The sequence below is a fragment of the Juglans regia genome, chromosome 6, assembly GCF_001411555.2.
Source record: "Juglans regia cultivar Chandler chromosome 6, Walnut 2.0, whole genome shotgun sequence".
In the NCBI taxonomy this organism is placed as follows: Eukaryota; Viridiplantae; Streptophyta; class Magnoliopsida; order Fagales; family Juglandaceae; genus Juglans; species Juglans regia.
Window position 1 is genome coordinate 6,759,502 of NC_049906.1, and position 26,444 is coordinate 6,785,945.

The 26,444-nt window shown below is 36.1% G+C and overlaps 2 protein-coding genes across 2 annotated transcripts; one reads left to right on the plus strand and one right to left on the minus strand.

The window, feature by feature from the left end:
• The first annotated feature begins 1,641 nt into the window (after positions 1–1,641).
• On the plus strand, positions 1,642–4,516 carry LOC109008362 (cytochrome P450 81C13-like). Its single transcript, XM_018988432.2, has 2 exons — positions 1,642–2,661; positions 3,678–4,516. Exons 1-2 carry the CDS (start codon positions 1,726–1,728, stop codon positions 4,299–4,301), a joined length of 1,560 nt encoding a protein of 519 aa, XP_018843977.1. The 5' UTR covers positions 1,642–1,725; the 3' UTR covers positions 4,302–4,516.
• A 15,910-nt stretch (positions 4,517–20,426) lies between these two features.
• Positions 20,427–22,679, minus strand: LOC108988710 (cytochrome P450 81C13-like). The gene is made up of 2 exons (XM_018962039.2): positions 21,707–22,679; positions 20,427–21,111 (listed from the first exon to the last, which is right to left on the minus strand). The coding sequence occupies exons 1-2, from the start codon at positions 22,598–22,600 to the stop codon at positions 20,491–20,493; spliced, it is 1,515 nt and encodes a 504-aa protein (XP_018817584.2). The 5' UTR covers positions 22,601–22,679; the 3' UTR covers positions 20,427–20,490.
• Between the last annotated feature and the right edge of the window lie 3,765 nt (positions 22,680–26,444).

A 26,444-nucleotide genomic window follows, 5' to 3' on the forward strand; every position in this document is an offset into this window, starting at 1 on the left:
CTACTAGCGGTCCATGTGGTGACCACCGGCGGGTCAACTGGTCTTCACGACGGGATGCTGCGAGCCTTTGGTTGCACATCAACATGCACCCGTGGTACACTGTGCATGCCATGCACAATTGGCACCTAGCATGTGTAGGTGCACAATCTATATGTGCATGGGCAGAGTTCATTTTATTGTAGAGTACTTGACCAGGGGTTCTTGCCTAGTTGTGAAAAGGTTCAGATGCCGTCGTGCGTCAAAAATTTTATTTGCTCATTCAGAGATTTATTTAGTGCGTCAAAAAATTGTCCCTCTCCCACCTCTGGAGTAGAAAATTAGTCGGATCCCACAGACAGCGCCAACTATTATTGCCAAAAAATTCACAGCTACATGGAAGGGGAGAAAGAGTCATTCCCGTCCCGTTGTGACGACTCGTGCCTCGATCAGTGTAGTTTGGAGTCCTTAGTGGTAGTCCAGTGCGGCTGTTCGTCCTCAGTGCATACAACCATAACAATGAATGAAAAATAAATGCAGGGAAAATAGAGAGATTGAGACACAAAGATTTAGGTGATTTGGTATAATTTCTACGTCGACGATTCGTTTGAAGGGAAAATCTACTATAATATGAGTATTTTATAGTCTCTCATTTCTCATTGTACAATGAAAGTCGAAGATCTATTTGCTAGAAGAGATATTATTGCTGGAGCTTTCGTTGTGAGGTTAAAGAAACTAAAGAAGTCCATTTCTCGCTTGGTCTGATCCCTTTTTATCCCTTGTATTGGCATGGGGAGAAATGACAATCTTTTCTCTTGCATGTCTGACCACCTCTCTTTTTTACTTTCTCATTTTCTTTTCCGTGGCCACCTTCCATTCCTTCTGATACTTTCTTTTTTTTGTTCCCTTTTTGTCCCTTCCTTCTCTCTCTTCTTTTATCTTCTAATGGTAGCCTTTTGATGGACTAGACTGATATATTTTATCCCCATTAGATAGTTTTAGCTAACATCATCTCATTCAAAAATAATAAAAAAAAAAAAGAAATTAGGTGGGTTTTATGGATGATAGTAAGTACTAATACATATTTCAACGTTAGTAGTTGGTGGAATCTCAAATTCAGCTTCATCTCTTTTCGACCGTTTCAACCCCCTTCATGTCTTCTTAAATTACTTCTTGATACTATCACGTTCTCAACGCTGCTATCATTTCAACCCCGTGTGTTACTGAATAAATTATGTATCGCTCAAGCTTATCGTTAGATTAAAAATATTTTTTTATTTATATTTTTTTTATCATTTTAAAATATAAAAAAATATATAAAAAAAAATATCAATACATTAATAATGATTTCCTTAACTATTAAATAAAGAACAAAATTAAAGTATATAAAGTGTCAAAATAAGTGAAAATATTCTTTCTAATGGAAAACTTCATCCAAATAGTGATATTCAAAGGGAGTACTGATTTCCTGAATTCCCTCGTGTTGATTATCTTGGAAAGAAGAAAAGGATAGAAACTAGCTCCATACAGATAACAACGTCTGCCCTGCGACTAAAGGGATGATGAAGACAAAAGGAATAAGCTTTTTCCACCTCAGCTGGAAATCATTTTCAAAGATAAGAAGAAGAATAACTGGCTGTTTCGCTGAAGACAATGAGTGTGAGGACAAACAGTACTAATCTCTTTCTCTTCAACCTCAGTTCAGTATCAAGATAATCTCTCTCCCCTGCTTCTCTCTCTCTCTCGTTGATGAACCACTTTGATTCCTTGGCAATGGAAAACTTGTACTGTTACATAGCTTTCTTCCTATCCACCATATTCATCCTCAAACTTCTATACCGCCGCAACCAAAATCTACCGCCTAGTCCATTTTCTCTTCCAATAATCGGCCATTTCCACCTTCTTAAACAACCTATCTACCAATCACTGCAGACCCTATCGTTGCAATATGGTCCAATCCTATCTCTGAAATTAGGTTCCCGATCTATCCTAGTCATATCTTCTCCCTCTGCTGTTGAAGAGTGTTTCACCAAGAATGACATAATATTTGCAAATCGTCCCAGCACCATGGCTGGCGAACATTTTACTTACAACTTCACTAATCCAGTTTGGGCTCCATATGGCCACTTTTGGCGGAACCTTCGACGCCTGTTGAGCCTTCAGATCTTCTCTACTAACAGCCTCCAAAAATCTTCCATCATTCGACAGGAAGAAGTTTACTCCCTTATTCGCCAATTGTTCAAAGTGTCAAATGGAGAAGAACCCCAAAAAGTGGAGTTTCGGTATCTGAGCTCAATTCTGACGTTCAATATAACGATGAGGATGCTCACTGGAAAGCCATGTGTTGGAGAGGAGACTGCAATCACGGATGTGGGAAAGAAACATCTCAAAGATATGAAGGATACTTACTTTGCAAGCTTGTCAATGAATGTATGCGATTTCTTTCCGGTTTTGAGGTGGGTTGGTTACAAAGGGATAGAGAAAGGCATGATTAATTTGAGTGGGAAGAGGGATGAGTTGCTGAGGGGTTGGATACAAGAGACTAAGCAGGAGAAAACCAGTTCTTTGAATACCACTACCGTCGTGGACGAGGTAAAGAAGAGGACTCTGATTCAAACTTTGCTGTCTATTCATGAATCAGAACCTGAATTCTGTTCAGATGATGTCGTCAAAAGCATCACTTTGGTAAGTGATCCTAAAAATCTTTTTCATTACTTCTTAATTGTGTTTCTAATTAATCCTCTGTTCTCAAGGTGATTTTTAAATTATTTAATAAAGAAAAATTCTTTTCATCCGCCACTATTCACCATCCCACATCCACCCTATGAAAAACACCTCACATCTTATGAAAAAATTATAGGTGTGGGGTGTGAATAGAAATAGGATATGATTCTTTAATAAAAGGCACTCTGTTTGTTGCTTCATCATTTTCTCTTGTTGTAGTATTTGGCTACTATTGAGTGGAACACGTATATAGAGAAAACAGACTTGATTGGAATTTTCTAATACCTCTTGTACGGCTGGAGTTTAGTCTAAATACATATGATGTAGCCTTAATTTGAGACTTAGTGAAAATTCAGCCCCGCTCTTGTGGATGTAAGTACACTGCCGAACCACGTTAAATTCTCTGTGTTTTACTTGTTTTCTCTTTTCCGTACTACTCATCATAATTGCCGCACACAATGCTTGGCATAAAGTTGCTCTAATTCTAAATCCATTTGCTTGGAAGACATTTTTTGTGTTTTATTATATAGATCTAAATTGGAATCTATTTGGTGAGATAAAAAGATCAATATATATGGATTGTCTTTCTTTATTTTCAATCCTATTCTCTTCTCTGTCCTGTTTAGTAAAGAAACTACAGAGCAAACCTTTCAAATTCCATGTCGAACAATATGTAGCCATGCATTTTTACAGGAAAGTTTCAAAATTCCAAGCATCTTCCTGACATATGAATTTTGGAAAGTCTAAATTATTGTTTCCCTTTCATGTATCCATACAAAGTATAGAACAGGGTATCTCTCATTCCCAAGATTCCTTTGTAATTTCTATCGCTAAGATTTTCTTTTCTGGAGATATAACTTCTAGCTTTGCGGTGCTGCCTTTGAAGTACTTGAACTACTTTCTAACATCGAGAAAGCAAGGGTGGGTGAATAGAATTTTACTTTTACACTAACGTACTGGAGCTTTTTATCTTTCAGATGATGTTTGTTGCGGGAACAGATACAACAGCAACAGCCATGGAATGGGCAATGGCACTTCTGCTGAATCATCCCAGGGTATTCCAGAAGCTTAAAGCAGAGATTGACGACCAGGTTGGACATGAGCGCTTGCTAAATGAGTCGGATCTTTCCAAGCTGCCTTATCTTCGTTGTGTCATCAACGAAACACTCAGACTCTATCCCCCAACGCCACTTTTATTACCCCATTTTTCTGCAGAAGACTGCACTGTGGGGGGATTTCAGATATCCCGAGGGACGATTTTGGTCGTGAATGCATGGCTCATACATAGAGATCCCAAGTTCTGGGAGAAGCCCGAAAGGTTCAATCCAGAGAGATTTCAAGGAATATTCCAAGGACAAAGAGAGACTTTCAAGTTCATCCCTTTCGGAGTAGGGAGGAGAGCCTGCCCCGGAGCTGGCATGGCCCTGAGAACACTTTCATTGGCATTGGGTGCACTCATTCAGTGCTTTGATTGGGAAACGCTTGATAAAGAGATGGTGGACATGCGCCCTGTTTCAGGGTTTGTTCTGTCGAAGGCTAAGCCTTTGGAGGTTGTCTGCAGTCCACGCCGGTCCACGAAAGACATGCTATCTCAACTTTGATTACCGAGTGGACAAACTCTCCCCAACTCTTTTGAAAATAAGTGAGACCACTGTACAAAAGAGTTTTCTATGCGAGTCTCAAGTGTGTTATATTTTCCTTTTTCTTGAATTCCACTAGGCATAATAGTTTCATTTACTATTGTAACGCCAAGTGGCCGGATGATAATACACTATGTGTATGTAGCCTTATACATGCTTTCGATTCTTGATTCTCAGCTGAAACATTCAAACATTTGAAAATATTATGAAGATAACAGTTGAGTTATCAACAACTCAGTCAGCAAAGAATATATACTAGTATGTAAGCATGAGCATTTTTAGATAGTTCAGTATACGGAAACAAAATATTTCATTTTCAGAATGCATATCCCAAAACTATGTTATCAAAACATCAGTGCGAAATTTCAAAATGTACATATTGAAGAACTCATTGGCACAACATTATTGAACATTTTCATCTTATCATATTATTTCGTATCGTATCATATCTTATATCATATTTAACCCCCGTGATAGGGTTGTACTATCCCCTGTGGCCAAATCAGTCAGTATTAGAATGTAAAACTCTCTCTTATTCATTCTCATAGCCTTGAGCGTGCACACAGGAAAGAACACTCAGAAAAATCACACTGTTTTCAAAGTGGATGCACTCATATCAGAGATGTTGGTACCAACCATATAACAGAATCAGAATCATCATATCATAATTAGAATTAGAAAGTCATGCCAAATGTTTTTCAGATGCATATCAAATCAAACAGAGTGTTGAACATATTCATATCATTTTCACATAGTCAGAAACGGATTTGAAACATCTTCATATAATATGTACAAAATTCTCAGATTTTATATTTGCTCTTTCGCATATTTAAGAAAACAGAATGTCAAAATATTGTTCATGTCTACACTAGTTATGTCAGAAATATTTTTTCTTTTATACAAATTTCATGCCTAATGTAGAACACAAAACTGAGGTTATTTTTCACATTTCTTTTCAAAACATATTATGTACATTTTCATAAATCAACCTCAATTTATTTTCTTTTCATGCAAAATCTAGTATAGAAATCTTGTTTACCAGAACTTTTTAACTTTTTAGAATTTTTTCACAAGAGTGCCGAACGAATATTAATCATCACCTATAAAAATAGTCATGTAACTTTCGTAAATTTTCAATCAAACCTGAAATTTCCATATTTAAACCTGAAATTTTAAAATAACCTATTTTCCTAAATTTCTCGATTAACCCTAAAATGTCATAACTTTCCAAATTCATCGACATCCACTTAATATCTCCGACTAATACATCAAAGTCTAAATTATTTTCCACCTTTAAACACCTAATTTTTCTTGATTTTATCGGAATCATATCATAAAATATTAATTCTATGATCAACACTTATTGGCAGGGGTATTTATGCAACTTCAACGATTAAGATCACACAAGTTTAAACCACAAGAGGAATATATCAGAGGCCTTACGGAAATGGCATGCAAAGTCGATTTGTGGCTACGTTTTTCCTGCAAAGTGGCGGTGGCAACGTGTGACGACCGAGATGAGTGGAGGGTTGGCTTCCATGTTGGTTCACCACTATGTGCGGTGGCAGGATTGCGTCCTGTGGCGTAAGGCAGTGTAAAGCAGAGGAGCAAGAAAAGTTGCTTCTTTCCACTTCCCAAAAAAAAAAGGATGATGGTGGCTTTAGGTGGTGGTCACAAAGAAGGCCTTGGATAGTGGAAGCAGCTTGTCAACGGTGGTGTCACTCGATGATGCATGGTGGCACGCGAGGAAGCATGCGGCTTGCTCCCAATTTGGGCAACATTGCTCTGTTTCCATGGGATTAAAACAGAACAGTTTTGATTTCTGCTTCCCACGAAAGTTGGTGATGGTCGCTTGCAGTTTGGGCATGAGTGGAGTGGTAGCAACGTGGAGAGTGGTTGGCAGTACAAAGCTCCCTCTCTTTTTGGCATTGTCGATTAGAGGACTTGGTGGCAACGTGGAGACCAGTTGGCCATGGGTGGAGGCTAGCATTTTGGTATTAAGCAGTGCTAGGGCAGTTTCCTTTGTGTAGGAGCAGTGGCTAGGCATGGTGGTCGGTAATGGGAAGGAGCTTACGGTTGTCATCTCTTACACGGCTACTGGTTGCAGGGCCACGAGTTTACTTCCTTCATGGGTGTTGGAAGGCAGACTTGGTTGGCAGGAGGTGCATGAGCGAGGTGGGAGACAGAGGTGGAAGAGAGAGGCGTTGGGCTGGGGTATGGCTTTCATGGCAAAACTCACAGAAATTAGAGAGGTGTACGCGTTAGGTGGGAAGGAAAATAAAAACGTGTGTAACACCCAGGCCAATTTTTTTTTTTTTTGACGGATATGGAATATTTATCGGGCTTGCTTATTAAGTGAAAAGTTTTAAATATTTTTGGATTAGAAGGAATCTTTTATTGGACTGAGAAATTTGTGTGAAGAGTAAGAATATTTTAGAGCTTGATTGGAGACCCAAAACTGAGGAAAAATCTATTTATTATTTTTACATTAACCAGGACATGGCCCAAATACTTGAAATGGGCCATACGGCCTGATCACCTCAAAACCCAACCGGGAAACAACGGCAGTTTTTTTTTTAACCCCCATCACGCATGATTTCCACTCCCATAGTCCCATGCACATACGTCTCTCTTTCCCTCGTCATTAGGTTTTTCTTCTTTGTTTTCAATCACCTATATATACATGCTTGTATTCCTCTACTGCATGGAGAAACAGCCCATAATTGTTGAAGCCACAGCACAACCCCCCATCATGTTTCACTCCATTGCCGTGACCCAAAAACATCCACCGCAACCCGGTTTTAATCCACTCAAGACCACGGCCGTGTGATAGCCCACTGCCTAGCCTCCATCTTCACGTGAAACCTCAACCATTAGAAACAGCGCGTAGCACCCATGCACTACCCAAAGCCAACCTGCACCAGCGTCCCCCTCATCTACGCTCCTCAACAGCCAGCCACGAGAACCACCTTGGTCCTCCATGTTTAGCAACCATCACCGAAGCCAAAGCCCCACCATTCACCATGCAACCAGCTTGCTCCCTCATGGTTTTACTCAACCATCACACGAAAAATGCAGCTTCCCAAGGAGGTTAAGCTGTTGCATCCTCCTCCACAACTCTGCCATATGCCACCATCGAGACCCAGCAGTGCACCCACGAAAGCCACCGCTGTTTTATACCACCGAAACAGGGGATTGTTTCTAACCATGAGCCATGTTGCTAAGCCCCACCCCGTCATCACCACACGGCACAAAAAGTGCTGGCTGGCACCTCGTGCCACCCCAAGCCGCCGCTCTCATTAGGTAAGGTCACGTCATGCCCACAGTTTCCTCCTCGATGTCTCTCACCACTTCCGGACTCTCTTTCTCTCATCACATGGTCTCTCTCTTATCACTTTCTCTCTCTCTCTCAACAACGGGCTGCTGCACTGACCACCCTTAACCGCTGCCTAGACCCAGCTCAGTCATGCCTCTTCCTTCCCTCTCGGTAAGCCTCAGTCTTACCACTCCATACAGTTCAATATGGTTTCAAAATGGGAAGGAGTTGTTTTGCCATAAAGTTAACAAAAAATTTCTGACGAAAGTAAAATTTTACCCTCTGATTTTTAAACCAAAGCATGAGGATTTTTCTTTTAAAAAGTTATATTTCAGTGGGTTGTCTTTTTCTTTTGTATGTAGAGCCAGTCTTTTTAAAATTTTTTTAAGTGTACACGGGCCCTATTTTTTACATTATGCTAAAAAGTTGTTTGACAGAAAATAGTTAAAGGTTTTTAATTTCCTGTTGGTCTTAAGGTTTATAGAATTTAGAGTTTATGTCTTGGTCGGGAAAAATTGAGTGAAAATCGATGTATTTGAGATTTGATGATATTTTTAGGGTTTCAAGGAATTTAGATTTATAGAAAAATAGGTTACTTAGTATTTCAAGTTTAAGAATTGAAGTAAGTGTTCGATTGAAATTTATGGGAGTTTCATGACAAACTTTATAAGTGACGATTGATTTTCGATCGACTTGCTGTGGAGAAATTCTGATAAGTTAAGAAGTTCAGGTAAGCGGATTTTATATACTAGTTTTGCATAAAAGAAATGAAATGAGGTTGACTTTAAAAATATGTATGTTTGCTTTTGAAAAGAAATCTGAAAACGACCTCAGATGTTTGTTCTGCATATGCATAAATTCTATATAACATAAAGTATTTTCTGTCATGACTGGTGTAGACATGAGCTAATTTTATGCATCTTGTTTCTGGACTATGCAAAAAGAGTGAATATGAAAATCTAAAAGTTTTTGTTGTGAATAAATGAAGATGTTTTGATTTTGTTTATTTCAATTATGTGAAATGATCTGAAGCTGTTTAGTTTTCGGTTTTGATATGATGTGGCATCTAAAACCTTGGTGTGAATTTCTGATTTTGTATTTGAATATGATCTGGTTCCGATGTTGTTCTGTTCTGCTTCTGTTAAGGCTCAGCCACGAGTATAATGGTGGTTTCTAACACTACCACGGGGTGAAACATGGTATACGGTCCAGCCATGGATATAATGGTGGTTTATAACCCTACCATGGGGTTAAACATAGTATTTGTTCCGATGCAATGCTTTGATTTGATATGAACATGATGTCTCAATTTATAATATGTCGAAGGATTTTTGAATAAGAAAGTTTTTCTGAAATTTTCGCTTTGATGTTTTGTAACAAGTTTTATTTATGCATTCTGGAAGTAAATATGTTGTTTCTGCATTTTAAAAGTAAATGTTTTGTTCTGCATACCGAATTTTATAAATGTTCATGTTTAAATGTTAGTATAAGTTCTCTGCTTACTGAGTTGTTGATAACTCATCCCTTATCTCCACAATATTTTCCAGATATTTTGATGGTTCAGCTGAAAATCAAGATTATGAGGCATTGGTTGAGATGATTTAAGTATAGTGGATTAGGCATAGAAAGTTTTTATGAGTATTGTCGATTTTTATTAAGAAATTTTATTATGTTATGATGACTTGGCATTTTGGAAAATTGATTATATTGAAAAAATTAGTTTGAATCAAAATTTCTATATGATATTGGGAATTTGGAGTCTATTATTATATTGTTGAAATGTGAGTTTAAGTGATTGGAACTAACTCTCCAACCCATGCGGAAACGAGGTGTTACAGTGTGAGAGAAAGTGATAGGGAGGAGCAACAGTCAAGTGCGTGTGGGGTTAGCCGACGTGGGACGTGGCCTTGGCATGTGAACATGGGATGCAACTGGTTCATAATGCTCGCTAGGTATTACTCCAACGTGGCTGCAGGAGGTGGCTGCTGGTTCTTGACCACTTGTGGCGCTTCCTAGACGTAAGGATGTGGGGAAGGGAACGTGGAGGCTAAGAGGTTTCAGGCATGGGAAACTTGAGAGGATCCTGAAGCTATTGGGGGTGGTACGGCCATCCATGTATGAGATCGGCTGTGAGTAGTTTTGTATACTCAAGTGTGTGCGTTGATATATATATCTATATATATATATATATATATACACACACACACACACTAGGAAGGTGCTACGTGCAAGGCACATATGCGGTATGCCCCCTACATGTAGTGCCCAATTGGAAGAATAAAATAGCTATGTAGAAAACACTTTTGCAAAAGCCATAACAGTAACAATTCATTCAAAAAGTGCCAAAATTAATTAAAATCTTCAAAATGGAAGAATACATTATCATTTATTTCATAACAACATGCACTAAAACTTAGAATAGATTCATGAAAATTAAGCTGGAAACATTGAATTGATGACAAAAACCAAGACCAAAGCTCTTCAAAGATACATTCTAAACAACACCAAATTAAAGACATTCTTTATATAAATTGAACAATATACAAAATCACTATTCCATTAGCAAGCTCTTATTGTGAAAATTGCACATCTAAAATACCAAATTTATAAACATCACTCTTTACATAAATATTATAACGTCTAACATCTAGGTAAGCAATTCCTCTTTCACGTATAAACTGCAAACGATTTTTTAATTTTGTCCCATGCAATCTTCATGACCTATACATATGAAAAACATCACACAAAACAGTCATAAAGAGCAAAAGCAATCTATCTTGATACGAAAATGAAAAAACGCCGTATGAATAAAAAAATATTAAAAACCCGAATAAAAATTTGCAATCTCAAGTCTATGACCTACCCACCAAAAGTTTCATTAGTGAAATCATACCAATGTTTCATTAAGTTATAAATTCATAATATTCTGCAGTTCGGTGGAAATATATATTTAGAGTTTATGTTGATGGGTGATGGACAAAATGTAGAATCTCTTATATCGTTGCTATTGAAATAGATATGGTAAATGATCCTACATGACAATGATGCATCCTCCTGCTACCATTAAATGCCTTGGAGAAGAAAAAACCATGTGTAATCTAGAAACATGAGTTATCCCATCATTTTGTCAGCCCCTAGGTATATCCTATAATCATGATATCTTTTGAAATTGAAAATATTTACAATAGAACACATGTAGCAAAATGCGCACAAAGGGCATCAAATTACTCTTTATATACATGCATGCAATTGTTATGCATGTGGTCTCTGTGTGTGTAGGGAGAGAGAGAGATAGTAACAAGAAGGAGATTATCATGTAAAGTACCTTTCTTCTACAATACTGTCAACATAGAATATCATCATAACTCTGAAGAGAATGGTGCTCAGAAAAAGCCAAAGCAGAGAATGAAAACTCCATACCGTTATTAGAAGGTGATCCCAAAGTGTTTCAACAAAAAGCCCAAAGAGGGAGAGGGTGAGTCAGAAAATGTACCATTAACAAGGGATTATTTTCTTTCAAGAACATGTATCATTAAACCTATGTCTAAAAAGGTAGAGACTTACTATGATCATCCACAGGAAACAGAAAGCATGTTGCAGAAGCAATAGTTATGACATGGAGCAGTTTTTTAAGCTGATTCTGAAATCAGAAAATGGTTAGAATCTAATATTGTAGTTTATATCACGGAGCTCACATCAATTATGAAAGGGGAAAATGATGGGAATCAAAGTGAGCCTAGTCTTAAAGATCTTTTGCAAGTTCCAGATGGGTTAATCATAAGATCAAGAGCCAAGAGGATCAATGAGGCGATACGATCCACTTGGGACGACTCTAGCAAGAGCCCAACTTCTTTAATTCATCTAAAGGACATATTTTATTAGTTTAGAATAATTATATTTATTATGAGAAAGACTTAAGGGGGCCACATATTCAGGGGCATGTTGGGAAAGTTATTATTTCTTATGAACTAGCGTTGTTGGGAATGTCTTGTATTTTGGCCAAGAGCTTATTTGGAAAGTTACGTTTTAGGAACTAGGGTTTCAAGAGGTTACTGTAGCCAAGTTACTATAGCGATGTACTGTAGACGCGACACTGTTCGCTCAGGGGTAGTTTTGGATGATAGGGCATTATTTTGGCTAGGATTTTCATTAGGTTTTAGTTTCTAGATTTTAATATAATATAGGTTCTTGAAACGAGTTCTCATCGGGTTTAGAGTCTCCATTCTTGACTTGATTTTGGCTTTCTTGGGGAGTTTTCAAATTGATTGTGGGTTGAAGGGATTCCATTCCCGCGGGTTCATATCATTTGGTATTCAGAGCAAGGTTTCCAATCAGGTCTGTTTATATATTTTATTTCTTACATATTTAATTCCAAGACTTCATTGTTCTATGATTGATTATTAAAAAAAAAAATTTGAAACAAAAAGTAGGCTGCCAAAATTCTTAGGATTTTTTGGTTTGACTGAAATTTGCATCTCCTAGGGTTTCAAAATTCTAGGGTTTCTTACAACTCTAAGTTTATCCATTGCTTAGAATGTCGTTCGGTTGATTCTCTTATACTTCATTGTCAATTCTTGTATACTTGAATTCAGTTGCTTGATTTTCACAATTGAGTATTGCTGTTTGTGATTTAATTAGAGAGAAGAAGAGAAAAGAAAAGAAAAGACAGGAAAGGAAAAGAAAAGAAAAGAAAAGAAAAGAAAGGAAAAGAAAAGAAAATTCAAAAAAAAAAAAAAAAGGTAGCATATTCAAAGGTTGCTACATAGTTTAAAAAAAAAGAAATAAAGTATTTGTTGATTGATCTTTTATCTTCATAGGAGCTTAATACATCTTTCTTGTTGGTATTTTATTTTATAATTAAGATTTTCCTCGTATAAATTCCTTGAGTCCCGTTTCATTTGATTCATTCCTTATTTCTTGGATCTATATTGTTGGTTGAAATCATACAAGGTTGTATTATCTTGATTTAGTTCAACTAGTTCTTAAGAAACTTGAGCGGAAAAACTTTTGAGGTAAAAGGCAACAGAGTGTGAGACTATTATCAGGAAAAAGCCATTAACAATGAAACACGAGTGGAGTGCCATTATTCGAGTGTAAACACATAAACACGTAAGGGAGTGTGTGAGGTTTTCCACTAATATTTTTTTTGTGCAGCATATTATGATATCTCATAGAAGTGACTTTTCACCAAAGGGTATGGCAGATAGCTCATCCTTTGTATTGCAAGCCTTGCAACAACAATTTGAGCGGTTGAACTTGGTGTTAGGTGAAGTGAGGGATAGGATGGATCATCAAGAAGCAGAGATTAGAAATCTGCAAGGTGGGAGATATAGTAGGTGAAGTGAATCTAGTGTTGAAAATGGGTATGAAAAAGAAGAGTATGGTGATTCTCTTGTTACTAGGTGTGCACTCAATACACATATGAAGATGGATGATACAGAGCAGCAGAGCGAGAAGATTTTTCATACTAGATGCCACATCAACAACAAGGTATGTAGTATGGCCATTGATTTGAGGAGTTGTATTAATTTGGCTAACACTACTTTAGTTGAGAAATTGAATTTTCGTACCTTGAAACACCCTAGACCATACATGTTGCAGTGGTTGAGTGATTGTGGGGAGGTTAGGGTAAATACGCAAGTGCTAGTTTCTTTTTCAATTGGGAAATACCAGGATATGGTCCTTTGTGATGTAGTGCCTATGCATGCTGGTCATATTTTGTTGGGGAAGCCATGGCAGTATGATAGGAAGGTGATTTATGATGGATTAAGGAATATGTACAGTTTTGAAAAGGATGAAAAAACAATCAAACTTGCTCATTTAACTCCAACACAGGTCCATGGGGACCTATTGAAGCTGAAAAGTGAGGTTGGTCAAAAAAGAAAGAGTGAAAATGAGAGTAATAAAAAAAGAAGTAAAAGTGAGAGTGATCAAAAAAAAAAAAGTGAAAAGGAGATTGAGCAAAAAAGCAAGAGTGAAAGTGAGAATGAGCTGAAAAGTAAGAGTGAATGTGAGAGTGAAAGTGAGATTGAGATTGAGCTGAAAAGTAAGAGTGAAGATGAGATTGAGAAGAAAAGAAATAGTGAGCCCGAAATGGTGAGAGAGAAAAAAGAAGAGAGTGAGACTAAGACCTCAAGCAAAAGAGAGAATGAGTTGAAAAGTAATTGTGAGGTCGAGAGTACAAAAACAGATGAAGAAAAAGAGAGTAAAAGAAAAAAAACATAGTGAAAAGAAAAAAGAGTGTAAAAGGGAAAAAGAGAGTGAAACAGAAAAAGAGAGTGGAAATAAAAGAGAGTGTGAAGAAAGTGTGAGAAAAGTGAGTTTTTATGCTAAGGCGAGTCTTAATCCTAACGAACTTGACGTATGTTTGCCTAATATTATTGTCTCTTTGTTACAGGGATATGAGGTCGTGTTTCCTAGTGGTGTATTTAGTGGATTGCCACCTATTAGGGAGATAGAGCATTACATTGATTTTGTGCCAGGTGCAACAATTCCTAACCGACCTTTCTTGGAAGAACATGAGTCCTTGACATACTTAAAAGGACAAGGTAAATTGTTGACTAGTATGCGTGCTAACCGGGAGGATTGTATTGAGACTTTTCCTCATGTATTCAAATACACACAAAGTATGAAAAATTTTGTGGTTCATGCTTTAGTTAGAAGGTATGTCCTTATCTTCATTTTAAATGCAAAATTGTTGAGAATTGAATATGATAAGGAATTGTATACTAATGATGATGACTTTGCTAGTGTGTATGGAACATGTGAGAAAGCATTATTTGGTAAGTTCTATAAACTAGATTGGTACTTATTTAGAAAGTTAGATTTTGTGTGCCTACTAGTTTTATGCGTAAGTTGCCTGTGTGTGATAGACATGGTAGTTTGTTGGGTAACCTCGGCGTAAGGAAGACTTTTGTTATGTTGTATGAACGTTTTTGGAAATATCATTTGTCATTCAATAACATGTTGCATGGACGTTTGTGAAAGTATTATTTTTCATTCATTGATGTGTTGCATGAACGTTTGTGAAAGTATCATTTGCCTTACATTGAAGTGTTACATGAACGTTTGTGGAAGTATCATTTGTCATTCATTAACATGTTGCATGAACATTTGTGGGAGTATTGCTTACCATTCATTGAGTTTGCAAATAATTAGAGTGGTCATTTTGGTGTAAGGAAAGATTTAGGTTTGTTTCATGAATGTTTGTGGGAGTATCATTTGCCAGTCATTGAATTGTTACATGGATATTTGCGGGAGTATCATTTGCCCTTATTTGAGTGTGCATATAAAACCTTTCATACTACTATTTCCTATTCTCCATTTGAAATTGTTTATGGTTTTAATCCACTTACTCCTTTAACTTTGATGTTTTTGCTTATTAATGATAGGAGTAGCTTGAATCAACGTTTTCAAATTCTTGAGAAAATTAAAGAAAATGCATATAAAATGGATCTTCCAGGTATGTATCATGTTTCTGCTATTTTAAATGTTACTAACATTTTTCCCTTTGATCCAAGTGGAGATTCAAAGTCGAATTCTTTTGAGGAGAGGGGGAATGATATGAACCAAAGTGTGTCTAATCTTAAAGATCTTTTGTAAATTCCAGATGGGTCAATCACAAGATCAAGAACTAAGAGGATCAATGAGGTGATACAATCCACTTGGGACGACTCTAGCAAGAGCCAACCTTCTTTAATTCATTTAAAGGACATATTTTATTAGTTTAGAATAATTATATTTATTATGAGAAAGTCTTAAGGGGGCCACCTATTTAGGGGCAAGTTGGGAAAGTTATTATTTCTTATGAACTAGCGTTGTTGGGAAGGCCTTGTATTCTGGCCAAGGGCTTATGTGGAAAGTTACATTTTAGGAACTGGGATTTCAAGAGCTTACTGTAGTCGAGTTACTGTAGCGTCGTAATGTAGACGCAGCACTGTTCACTCAGGGGTATTTTTGGAAGATAGGGCATTATTTTGGCTAGGGTTTTCATTAGGTTTTAGTTTAAATGCTCTTTGTTGCCTCATGTTAAGAAGTTTTATAAAATTTGATGAATTTATTCATTGTGAGTTGAGTTTTACTCATGTATTTGTGGCGTTCCTCCTTTGTAATCTGGGCTCTTGAGACGTGTTCTTCAACGGGTTTAGATTTAATATAATCTAGGTTCTTGGAACGAGTTCTCTTCGGCTCTAGGTTCTCCATCCATTGACTTGATTTGGCTTTCTTGGGGAGTTTTCAAATTGACTGTGGGTTCAAGAGATTCATTTCCCGCGGATTCATATCATTTGGTATTCAGAGCAAGGTTTCCAATCAGGTCTAATTCTATCATTTATTTCTTGCATATTTAATTCTAGGGCTTCATTGTTCTAAGATTGATTACAAAAAAAAAATAGTTGTGGCTAGCAGATTTGTTCACTATTGTTAGGGTTGCTGAAATTCATTGTTCTAGGGTTTGTGTTGGCTGAAATCTCTTGTTCTAGGGGCTGCCGTATATCACTTGCCCTAGAGTTTTTGAGTTATTGTTAGGGTTTTCTCAACTGCTTATTCTTGATTGTGATCAAATCAGTTGGTGAAAAGAAAAGAAAATTCAAAAAAAAAAAAAAAAAGAAGGGGAAAAGAAAAGAAAATGTAGCATATTCAAAGGGAAAATGTATTTGATATAAATGGGTGAATAGAGAATGCAAAATATGCATTTAGCTAAAGATCAGCACCTTGAGAGACACATGCCATGCAATCGCCCTTCTCAGTGCTGATAGATTCGAGCGAAAAGGGGAGCTATCATTTCTTTCATACCCAACACTTGTTCTTTCAAAACCTCAATTTCAGGGCCATCTTTTGATCGTAATTCCAAGTTAAGCTCACAATAAAACAGAGTGGCAAATAAACTTGCAAATATGCTTAGTTTCACAATGACAAAGGACAACTTTGAAAGAAATGGGGAAACTATAAAGAAAATAGATAAAAACAAATGCTAAAAGTATGAAAAAAAATTGTTAGAAACAATTTAAGATTAAGAGAAGTTTGATGTAAAAAATATATAGAATGGAGAATATGATGAGGAAAAATCTGAATATTTAGAGAAAAGAATAGTATTTATTTTTTTGATAAGTAGAAAAGAACAATGTTTTTTTTTTTTTTCGACAAGTAGAAAATAATAGTATTTATAGAAATCATATCTATTTTCTTCCAATTATCATTCTCATTGATAAAAACTAACGGAAAACTTATCCCATTAGTTGATTCCTTGTAAAAATAATTTCTTCCTATTAAAACATTCTAATTGACCAACACATCTACAAGTCTACTATAATACCTCACCAACATTAGATATGTCTATAAAAGCAAAACTTCTTGCATTCATGTTAAGCATTGAATGAAAACAGAAAAAAGAGAAACATATCAGAAATAAAACCAACACTTTCATGCTCTTAAGATTATGATGTTTAACTGATATGATGAGCATTATTCATACATCATACACCCAAAAATCAATGACAACCAAGCATATTAGAGAGAGCTACCTTTCTCCAGACACGGCCTCTCCGTCCATATAACACTGTAGACAATACTCTAAGAACAGCACTAGAATATTCTGCCAATATAGCTTTAGCACATATAAAAGCTAATGAATATTAACTACTGACAAATAGAGACTAGGAAGAAAAAATGACACACATTATAAAAATTCCAAGGAAAATATGAGCTATACAGTATTTTAGATCAAGTGATTTAAAAATAAGCAAATATCAAATTCTCCACAACAAATAGAAATTAGGAAATGGGATCTAGACATAATCCACGGGAAAAAGCAAGGTAGAGAACATATGTTCATAATTTTAAAGTTAAAGCTCCTTGGGTCTTTACCATCTAAAATGGTTTGCAAAAGCCACCCAAGTTTCTCAAGTTCTTAACAAAAACAATCTGAATAGAGGATATCAAAATAATAAAAATTATAAACGTTTTTTTTTACTGATGGAGGCTAGTTAACAAAAACACCCAAGGGACATATGTTTCTCATTTCAAATGTTGTGTGTTCATATACCTGCAATGGCATCAAAACAAAAATAAGGTATTCTTTTTTAGATATTAGATAGAGTGCATCAACTTTTCTGTTTGTCATAAATTTCAGCCCAAAAGCATGCTACTACATATTTAAAAATAATTAATGGAGATTTTACTTTGCTGGGAAAAAAAAATAACTAACCCAAAATGAAAAATTAGAGTCCAATTAACTATTATAGCTGGTTGAGTGTGATCACGCAATAGACAAAAATGACAAGCCATCATGAGAGGTGGTATCTCTTAACCCAGGCGTGTTGTGAAGTTATTCAGAACAAGCTCAGGCTTGTGACTGGTTGGATTTCCATGATTCGTAATATCCTTGCATAAGAACAAGCTCAACCTTTTCTTCCTCCAAGGTTCTCCATTACTGAAAACAAAATAATTCCAAGCACAATATTTTCCATCATTGTCAAATTCATAAAAGTTAGGAATTTAAAAATACTGCTTATGAAATAACAATAAAAATCATCACAGTAATAAGAAATCATGCAAGCCGTAAAAATTAATACTTTCATAAATCAATCCAACAAACAAAAATTCATCTTCCAGAGGAAGAAAAAAGTGATGCGCAATTCCTCTTAGACTGAAATTTGACATCAATGGATGTTGGCTTAAGCTCAGTTTGGATTTTTTTCATGCTCAGCTCCCTCAAGGGATACATATATCCACAAGGCGGCAGAATCAACATTAGAGCAATCAACGTTGCCGGAGTTGCTGGGCCCTGAGCTGCTGCGCATGGCGTAGACGGAAGATGAATCGCAGTAGTTTGAGAACCCCACACATTTTCTTTAAACCGCATGTCAGTGCAACGCGTCGCTTCGATTGGCTCCCAATCCAGTCGACCACAAGATCAACCACGCACACAACAAGCCCAACCCCATGCAGACCCTCTTCAATTCCCAAACAAAGAAACCCATAAATGGCAGTGTTTAATTGTTAAAATTCTGCTAGTACCCCAAAGTGGAACGAAATGTCACAAGGAAGAATTGATGCGGCACAATTAGTGTTTAGTTCAAATTATATTTTTTATTTAACTATTGATTTATATTTTCTAATTAATAATGATTCGAAGAGGTCTAGTTGATTCACAATTTCTATCAGGATAAGGCAAATAATTGCCATCTTTTATTGGTAAAATTAACAAAGATGAAGCGATATAAAGGTGCCTATTAGATGGAAGGATTATGATAGAGATCATGTATGAATGTCAAATCCCATATTTGGTCAATTTACATGAAGAAATAAGCCTTTATAACAATTATATATATATATATATGAAACTCCATTAATTGGTTTTTAAGTGTATTTAATGTAGTCGAGGTCATTAGAGGTTTTGAAGGGAGTTTAGGAATGATCTGTTTTATTTCTTAAAAATAGTGTTCAACGTTGTTAACTCAGGATTGTGGTGATTATGTTTAGGTGCAGATCGATATTTGTTTGGCTCTATTGTGAGGGAATTTAGAAAACATAACAAGTTTAGCTAAGTGGTACTACTATGCTAGACTTTGCCAAAAACTAACCAAAGTTGATTTTGAGAAACTTGCATATTTTATGATTAAAACTACATTTGTTATTGTCAACACTACTCTATGTATCTGAACAATGAAATGTGACTTTTTATTATGACTGGTGTAGACATGGACAATTATTGCACTATGTTTCTCTATAGCATATAATGTGAACATGATGAAATTTAAAGTATTTTATCCGACTATATAATATTATCTTATCAATATACTATTATGTTATTTCATTGTATATCAAAAATCCTGAGGCATAAGATTATGTTTTTCTTTTGTTACGGTCACTACCATGATATATAATGGTGGCCTTTGTTATGGCCATGCCAAGGATATATAATGTGGCCTATGTTCTAACCTTGCTATGGGTGTAAAATGAAGGCCTTTGTTCTCTTCTTGCCACAAGTATAAAATGGCATATGTTCTAGTTTTCCTTGCCACAGATGTAAAATGGTGGCCTATATCCTGACCTCGCCACAGATGTAAACCGATGGCATTTGTTTTGAGTGTAATCACTTTGGTGACAAAATGATTTATGTTCTATTTTGTTATTTGTAGAATGCACAACCCTGTCATTGAGGTAAACATGACATCTGTTCTGAGTGTGATCACTTTGGTGACACAGTGATTTATGATCACTTTGGTGACTTTGGCATCTATTCTCAAGTTGAAGGGCTGAGGGACGTGTGACATGCATTGAGACTTTGACCATACAATATGCCATCATTAAAGACAAGTCTAAGGGCTTGTTTGGAAGATGGGAGAGTTTCATCTCATCTCATCCTATCTAATCTCATCTCATTTTCTTCTCAAATATTATTCAAACACAAATACTTTACAATTTTAAATTTTGAACTTTTTATTTTTTCATCTAATCATTACCTAATCATTACAATTTTGTTAAACTTCAAAATAAAACACAAAAAATAATTCAACTTTTTTAAATCTCAAAACAATAATAATAATAACAATATATATTGTTATAATATTTTAACTTTATAATATTTTTATTCAACTTTCTCTCCCTACTTTTCCAAAATCCCATAAAATAATATAATATTTTCATTACTATTTACAAATCATTTGATCATTATTATTTTTACAGAGCTCTCATTAATTCATTTCCTTTCCAAACATCCACTAATTTTTTTTTTCCTTTTTTTTTTTGTTTTTGAGTTGAAAAGGTGTACAAAGGAACTCTAGACAAAATCTAAATAGTTTAAGCACAAGTAATTATTACACGCAGAAGTAATCAATGCTGAGAGAGAAGGTTTTCCATGGAATGGGTGGGACTACAAAGAGCCTCCAAAGGCTTTTCCTTTGACAGAAGATATCCTGAAGCTGGGTTCATGTCCACCGTCTCCTTGTCAAGCCTTTCCCAGTCAAAGCACTGAATGAGTGCACCAAGGCCCAGTAAAATTACCCGTTGGGCCATACCAGCACCGGGACATGCCCTCCTCCCAATCCCAAATGGAAGGAATCTGAAACCCTCCCTTTCTCCGTTGAATCCTTCAAATCTCTCTGGCTTAAAGCTGTTGGGCTCCTCCCAGTGCTTGGGATCCCGATGCACAGTCCATGCATTCACCAATAGTGTTGTCCCTTTTGGTACTGTATAACCCCCAACGGTGCAATCTTCTGCAGAACAATGAGGTAATAAAAGTGGCGTTGGAGGATAGAGTCTAAGTGTCTCGTTGACGACAGAACGAAGATAGGGAAGCTTGTCAAGATCAGAGTCATTCAGCAAGCGCCCATGCCCAACTTGGTTTACAATCTCCGCTTTAACCTTCTGCAAAACCTCTGGATGATTTAGCAAAAGTGACATTGCCCACTCCATGGTTGTAGCTGTTGTATCTGTTCCCGCGGTGAACATCACCTGAAGCATTAAATGTTCTAGCAAAGTTATGATATATTAATTCTCAGGTAAAACTCTAAGCCACTCATGATTTCTTGGAGCTAGAAGCTAGATCTAAGTAGTACTTTAAAGGCCCTATCTCGAGAAAATTTATTAATATATATGGCTTCCAGCAGATCACATGATACTTCCATCCTATAATAAGAAATTATGACATTAAAATTGGTAATATAAAAAAGAAATAGACACAAAAATTAATAGGCTAGCTTCTAGTGCCAACCGAGAAATTTACTCGAATAGTTTTAAATGTCATGAGATCATCCACTTATATATGTGGTTACATCTCTTCCACTTAGCCTAGAGTTTCGGTTATGAACTTTGAAAAGACGGAAACCCGTTATTTCAAATGACATTAATGCATACTATTTTACAACTATTTTTATTTCTGAAAAGAAAAATGATTCACTTATAATTATTTTATAATTCTATATAAAATAAAGGATAATTTTGTATTAATTTTTAATGGAGTGGCATAATTGTACTATTTGATTGAAAATGAGCTGTAAAACACTCGTAAAGAAATTGTAAGGGTGTCCCATTTTATATTATCACTCACCAGAACGATGCTTTTAACGACAACATCGGAATAAAATTCACTTTCTGAGTCATGAAGAGACAATAGAGATTCAATCAGAGTCCTCTTCTCATTTTTTGAATGATTGGTCTTCATTTGTTTGATCTCTTCAATCCACTTGGTCAAAAATCTATCCCTCTTCCATTGCAACCTTACCATACTCTTTTCCAACCCTTTGAAACCAACCCACCTCAAAATTGGAAAGTGATCACATATATTCATGGACAAAAATGCAAAAATAATACCCTTTATATCTTTGAGCTGTTGCTTCCCCAGATCAGTGCTTGCAGCTTCCTCTCCAACACATGGCTTTCCAGTGACCATTCTCATGATAACATTGAACATTAGAAGTGAAGAAAAATACCTGAACTCTACTTTTTGTGGATCGCTTTTCGAGACTTTGAACACCATGCGAAGAAGGGAGTAAACTTCTTCTTCCCGGATAATGGAAAAGTTTTGGAGGCTTTTCTTAGAAAAGATATGGAGGTTGACGATACGTCGGAGATTCCTCCACAAGTGGCCATATGGAGTCCAAGCTACAACAATTGAGTTGTAAGTCAAAATATCACCAGCCATGGTGCGGGGACGATTTGCAAATATAATGTCGTTCTTGGCGAAGCATTCTTCCACCATCGAAGGAGAAGATACGACGAGGACAGGCCGAGAACCGAATTTAAGAAATAAGACAGGACCATATTTCAAGGATAGGGTCTCTAGGCTTCGGTATATAGGTTGTTTAAGGAGATGGAAGTGGCCAATTATTGGGAGAGAAAATGGACTTGGAGGTAAATTAGGGTTGGGGTACTGGTATAGAAGTTTGATGATAAGAATAATGAAGAAGAAGAAGAAAGCAAGGTATGAGAACAGGTTTTCCATGGCGACTTAAGAGATAAAATTATCAATACTAGTAGACTAGTAGTACTTCATGACTCATGAGGAATCTCCTCTTGGGAAAATGTCAACTACTCGCTGGATGTGCCACACATCTACTTCCACTAAAAAATAATAATTTGTGCTTTCGTCGGTGGTGAGACCGTTTCATCGATGACTGGTGGTTATCCAAAAGAAAAGTAGATGAAATATCTTGGATGTGAATTCGCTTTCGCTAAAGCATTCTCTGCGCGCGCGCACACCCAATTTTCATTCCGTTTTTGTCGAGACGGCTGTAGTGTTTCGTTTTGGGTCAAATTCTTATTATATTCGGAATATTCTGATATTTTCGGTCTAATTCTGGTGAGTCATCCTAACTTTCATCATCTTCTCCTTTTTTATAGAAGAGTCGAAGGTCGTATATCCATTTGTAACTCCGTCTAACTTTCATCATCCTCTCATTATCTTATAATATGTCATTAGATAATTAGAGATTATTTATTATATTTTTCTTATAAACTTATCATCTAATGTCTCATTATAAAATAATGAAAAGATAATATAAATTAAGATGATGAATAGATTTTTTCTTAAATAAATTTCTAGCTTTGAAACATTAGGGACACGCTTGTCGTTCTCGATATTTTATCAGCTCCCCCACCTATCCACAACTCCGATGGAGCCAAATATTAGGGAATTTATTGTAATTTTATATTTGTTTTTCACCTTCCAACACAGGCTGCAATGAAGGCAAATTATTTCTAACATTTTAATAAATATAATTCTCTCTCTCCTGAGTCCTACACGCGTCAAGCAGATCATCTTAACTAACAATCGTATCTTTTTCTTATTTTAGTTTCAAATATATATTTTAAGATTTAAAATTGAGAATTATTATTGAAAAATTTAAATTATTAATTTGTTTTTTAAGTATCTTGAAATATAATATTTATATATATATATATTTATATAACGATTATTCTAAAACGATATACAGAAATGTATTGGCATCGAAAAATTTTATTCCAATACCTTAATCGAATTGATTTTCAAAACATAATTCAAAACTTTGGTTTGCACGGTGATCAAAGGCGCGGGCATAGCTTGAAAGCAGTACTCATTGTATGGAAATAATAATATGACATGTAGTATTATATTTGTTACAAGATCAATTAGATATGTATAAAATAATGATAATAATTTTCTTCAAAATGAAGAATTAAAATAAATGCACCATAATTCGATTTATTTAAAATGCATTACCATGTAAAATAAAACAATGAATATAATAAATTAAAGATCAATTATATATTAATGGATAAACTAGAACCTAAAAATAAGAATTTTATTTTGTAACATGAAAATAATATTAGTCCAACGACTATGATTTATTTTTATGAATTATTGTCTAAAATAATATGAAGATAATTGATATTTGTTTTCAAATAATATTATATAGGAATAATAATAATATTTTTAAATCTAAAAAAATATAAAAAATATCCTAAATTGTTGATTTGCTCCACAATACTTATACTTCAATAAACTAAGATATTCAATTTAGATTATTTAGACTATTTTTTTTTTTTCTAACTGATATTAGACTAATGGAGAAGTTAATTGTACTTTTAATAATCATCCCGAGGAAAAAAAACATAAATGAGGAAATCCAACGATATGTACTGTTCAGGAGTCTATAGGCTTTTTTACATATAAATAAATAAAAATAACAGTAGACAGCATGTGCAATGGACTACTCGGTTCTGCTGTACAGACTATTTGAAATTTGAAGAAAAATAAAGAAAAATGATATTTTCAAAACACTAGAGAAGGTAAGTGCATGCTTATCCTTAGGGAGAGCAAAACGGTTTGCACTCAAGGCGAGCAAAAGTGCTCGTACCTTAGTGAGCACCATGGAGAGCAAATGTGTTCATCTAAGACTAGCATCACAAGAGGAACGTTAAGCTACATTAAGCTCACGCATCAATGAGCACCATGAAGGTCCCCACCTTGGCGAGAAAAGTGGAAAGAGAAAGTACTCCCCACAAAGAGCAATAAGGGCTCACCTAGGGTGAGTAAATAGTGTTGGATTTGTGGAACCTGATTTATTGTTGTGGCGGCCCAATTTGATGACCAAACTCGACAATGATTTGTTACGATTTTTTAATGGGATTTCAATGAAGCTTGGGCCATAGAGCACAGGCCCAAGCCGAAGCACAATACATAAAGTTTGTTTGACTTGCGCTCGACATTCAGCTCAAGCGAAACTCAAACAGAAAGTTCGCTCAAGTCTCACTCAACAGTGGGCTAGAGTGAAGCCTAAGGAGAGAGTTCGCTCAACAGTCGCTCAATTCGGCACTCGAGCGAAAACTAGACAGAGAGTTCGTTCGATACCCACTCGACACTCCACTCGAGTGAATATCACAAAAAAGTGAAAGTAAGGGTTTCCACCATATAACCCTATAAATATGCTTATTATGAACAATATGACTGTGATGAGTAGTAATATTTTTTCCCAAAGTGTATTTTGTGATTGTTGAGCATAATAAAATCCTATACTACTCCGTGGACGTGGGCATGTTATCAAACCATATAAATTTGTGTCGTGTGAATATTAATTGTCTATTTATTTCTTGTTTATTTTTGTTTTTTTGTCATAATTTTTCGCAACAAAGAGAGCTCACCCATTTTAGGCAACATCAGTTGGTACAAGAGGTGAGCAAAAAATTTTCATCAAAGGTGAGCAAAGAGTGCTCACCCTAGGGCGAGCACCACTAGCTCACACCAAGGCGAGCTGAGCAATAACATCTCGTAATGGGGTGAGCAACAACCATTCACACTAGAGCATGAAGGTCGCACCTTAGCGAGCATGAAGGTTGCCACATCGACGAGTAAAGTGGAAAGGGAAATGCTTGTTAGAGAGACCAAAAGTTCTCAACCCGAGCAAGTAACGACTGCTCGCACTAGAGGCGAGCAAAAGTGCTCACCATCTAGGTCGGCACCACAGGAGCAAATGCATGGTTTTAATTTTCATTCTATTTCGGCTAGAATGGCTAGGATTTTCTGTTCTAAAATAGTAATTGGCGTGACTAGGTTACTGTTTTATCCCGGATCAAATTCCTCTTATTACGGACGGTTTTTGTCCATTCTAGCCACATTTATGTAAATCAAATGAAAATAAAGGGACAAAATGGTAATTTTTTGCACCCATTGACTTCTCCCGTTTGATCCCCTTCCACTTGTGAAATTAGAATCTCAAACTCAAATCCCTAATTAACTTTTTCTCGCCTTCGGTCTCCATTATCTAGCCACTAGTGTTTCCACACTCCGATGACCAATGATAGCTACATTCAACGTCGTCGCTGCTTGAGTCTCGTGATGCCATCACAATCTTATTGCTCCATCGAAGCTCTATCTCGTGAGTTGCTCGATCCCCTCCATTGTAGCTCGTATTCCTCTGCCATACATTGACATCACCTCCACACTCCACCGCCCACTCCACACCATAAGTGCTTTAATAAAGTACGATGCTTTATCATGCTTGTTTGAGTTTTCAAATTGTTTATGGAAACACAGGAATCGAGAAGCCGAGATGATGAAAACACGGTCTCGCATCCCAACGATAGTGCCAACTGTGTGTGTACATACAACATTATACAAAAACAACGCAACAGATTAGTCAACTAAGTACAAGAATTTAAATACAATCTAAACATCAGTAGAGGTTTAAAAAGTAGTTATACAGTCATCCCAAAATAAAGTTTAACACATGTCCCAAATAACAAATGAGAGATCTCAAATCACTCCTCCGGCGAAGCCGACTCCTCAAGCTCACCCTCATCTTCATTTG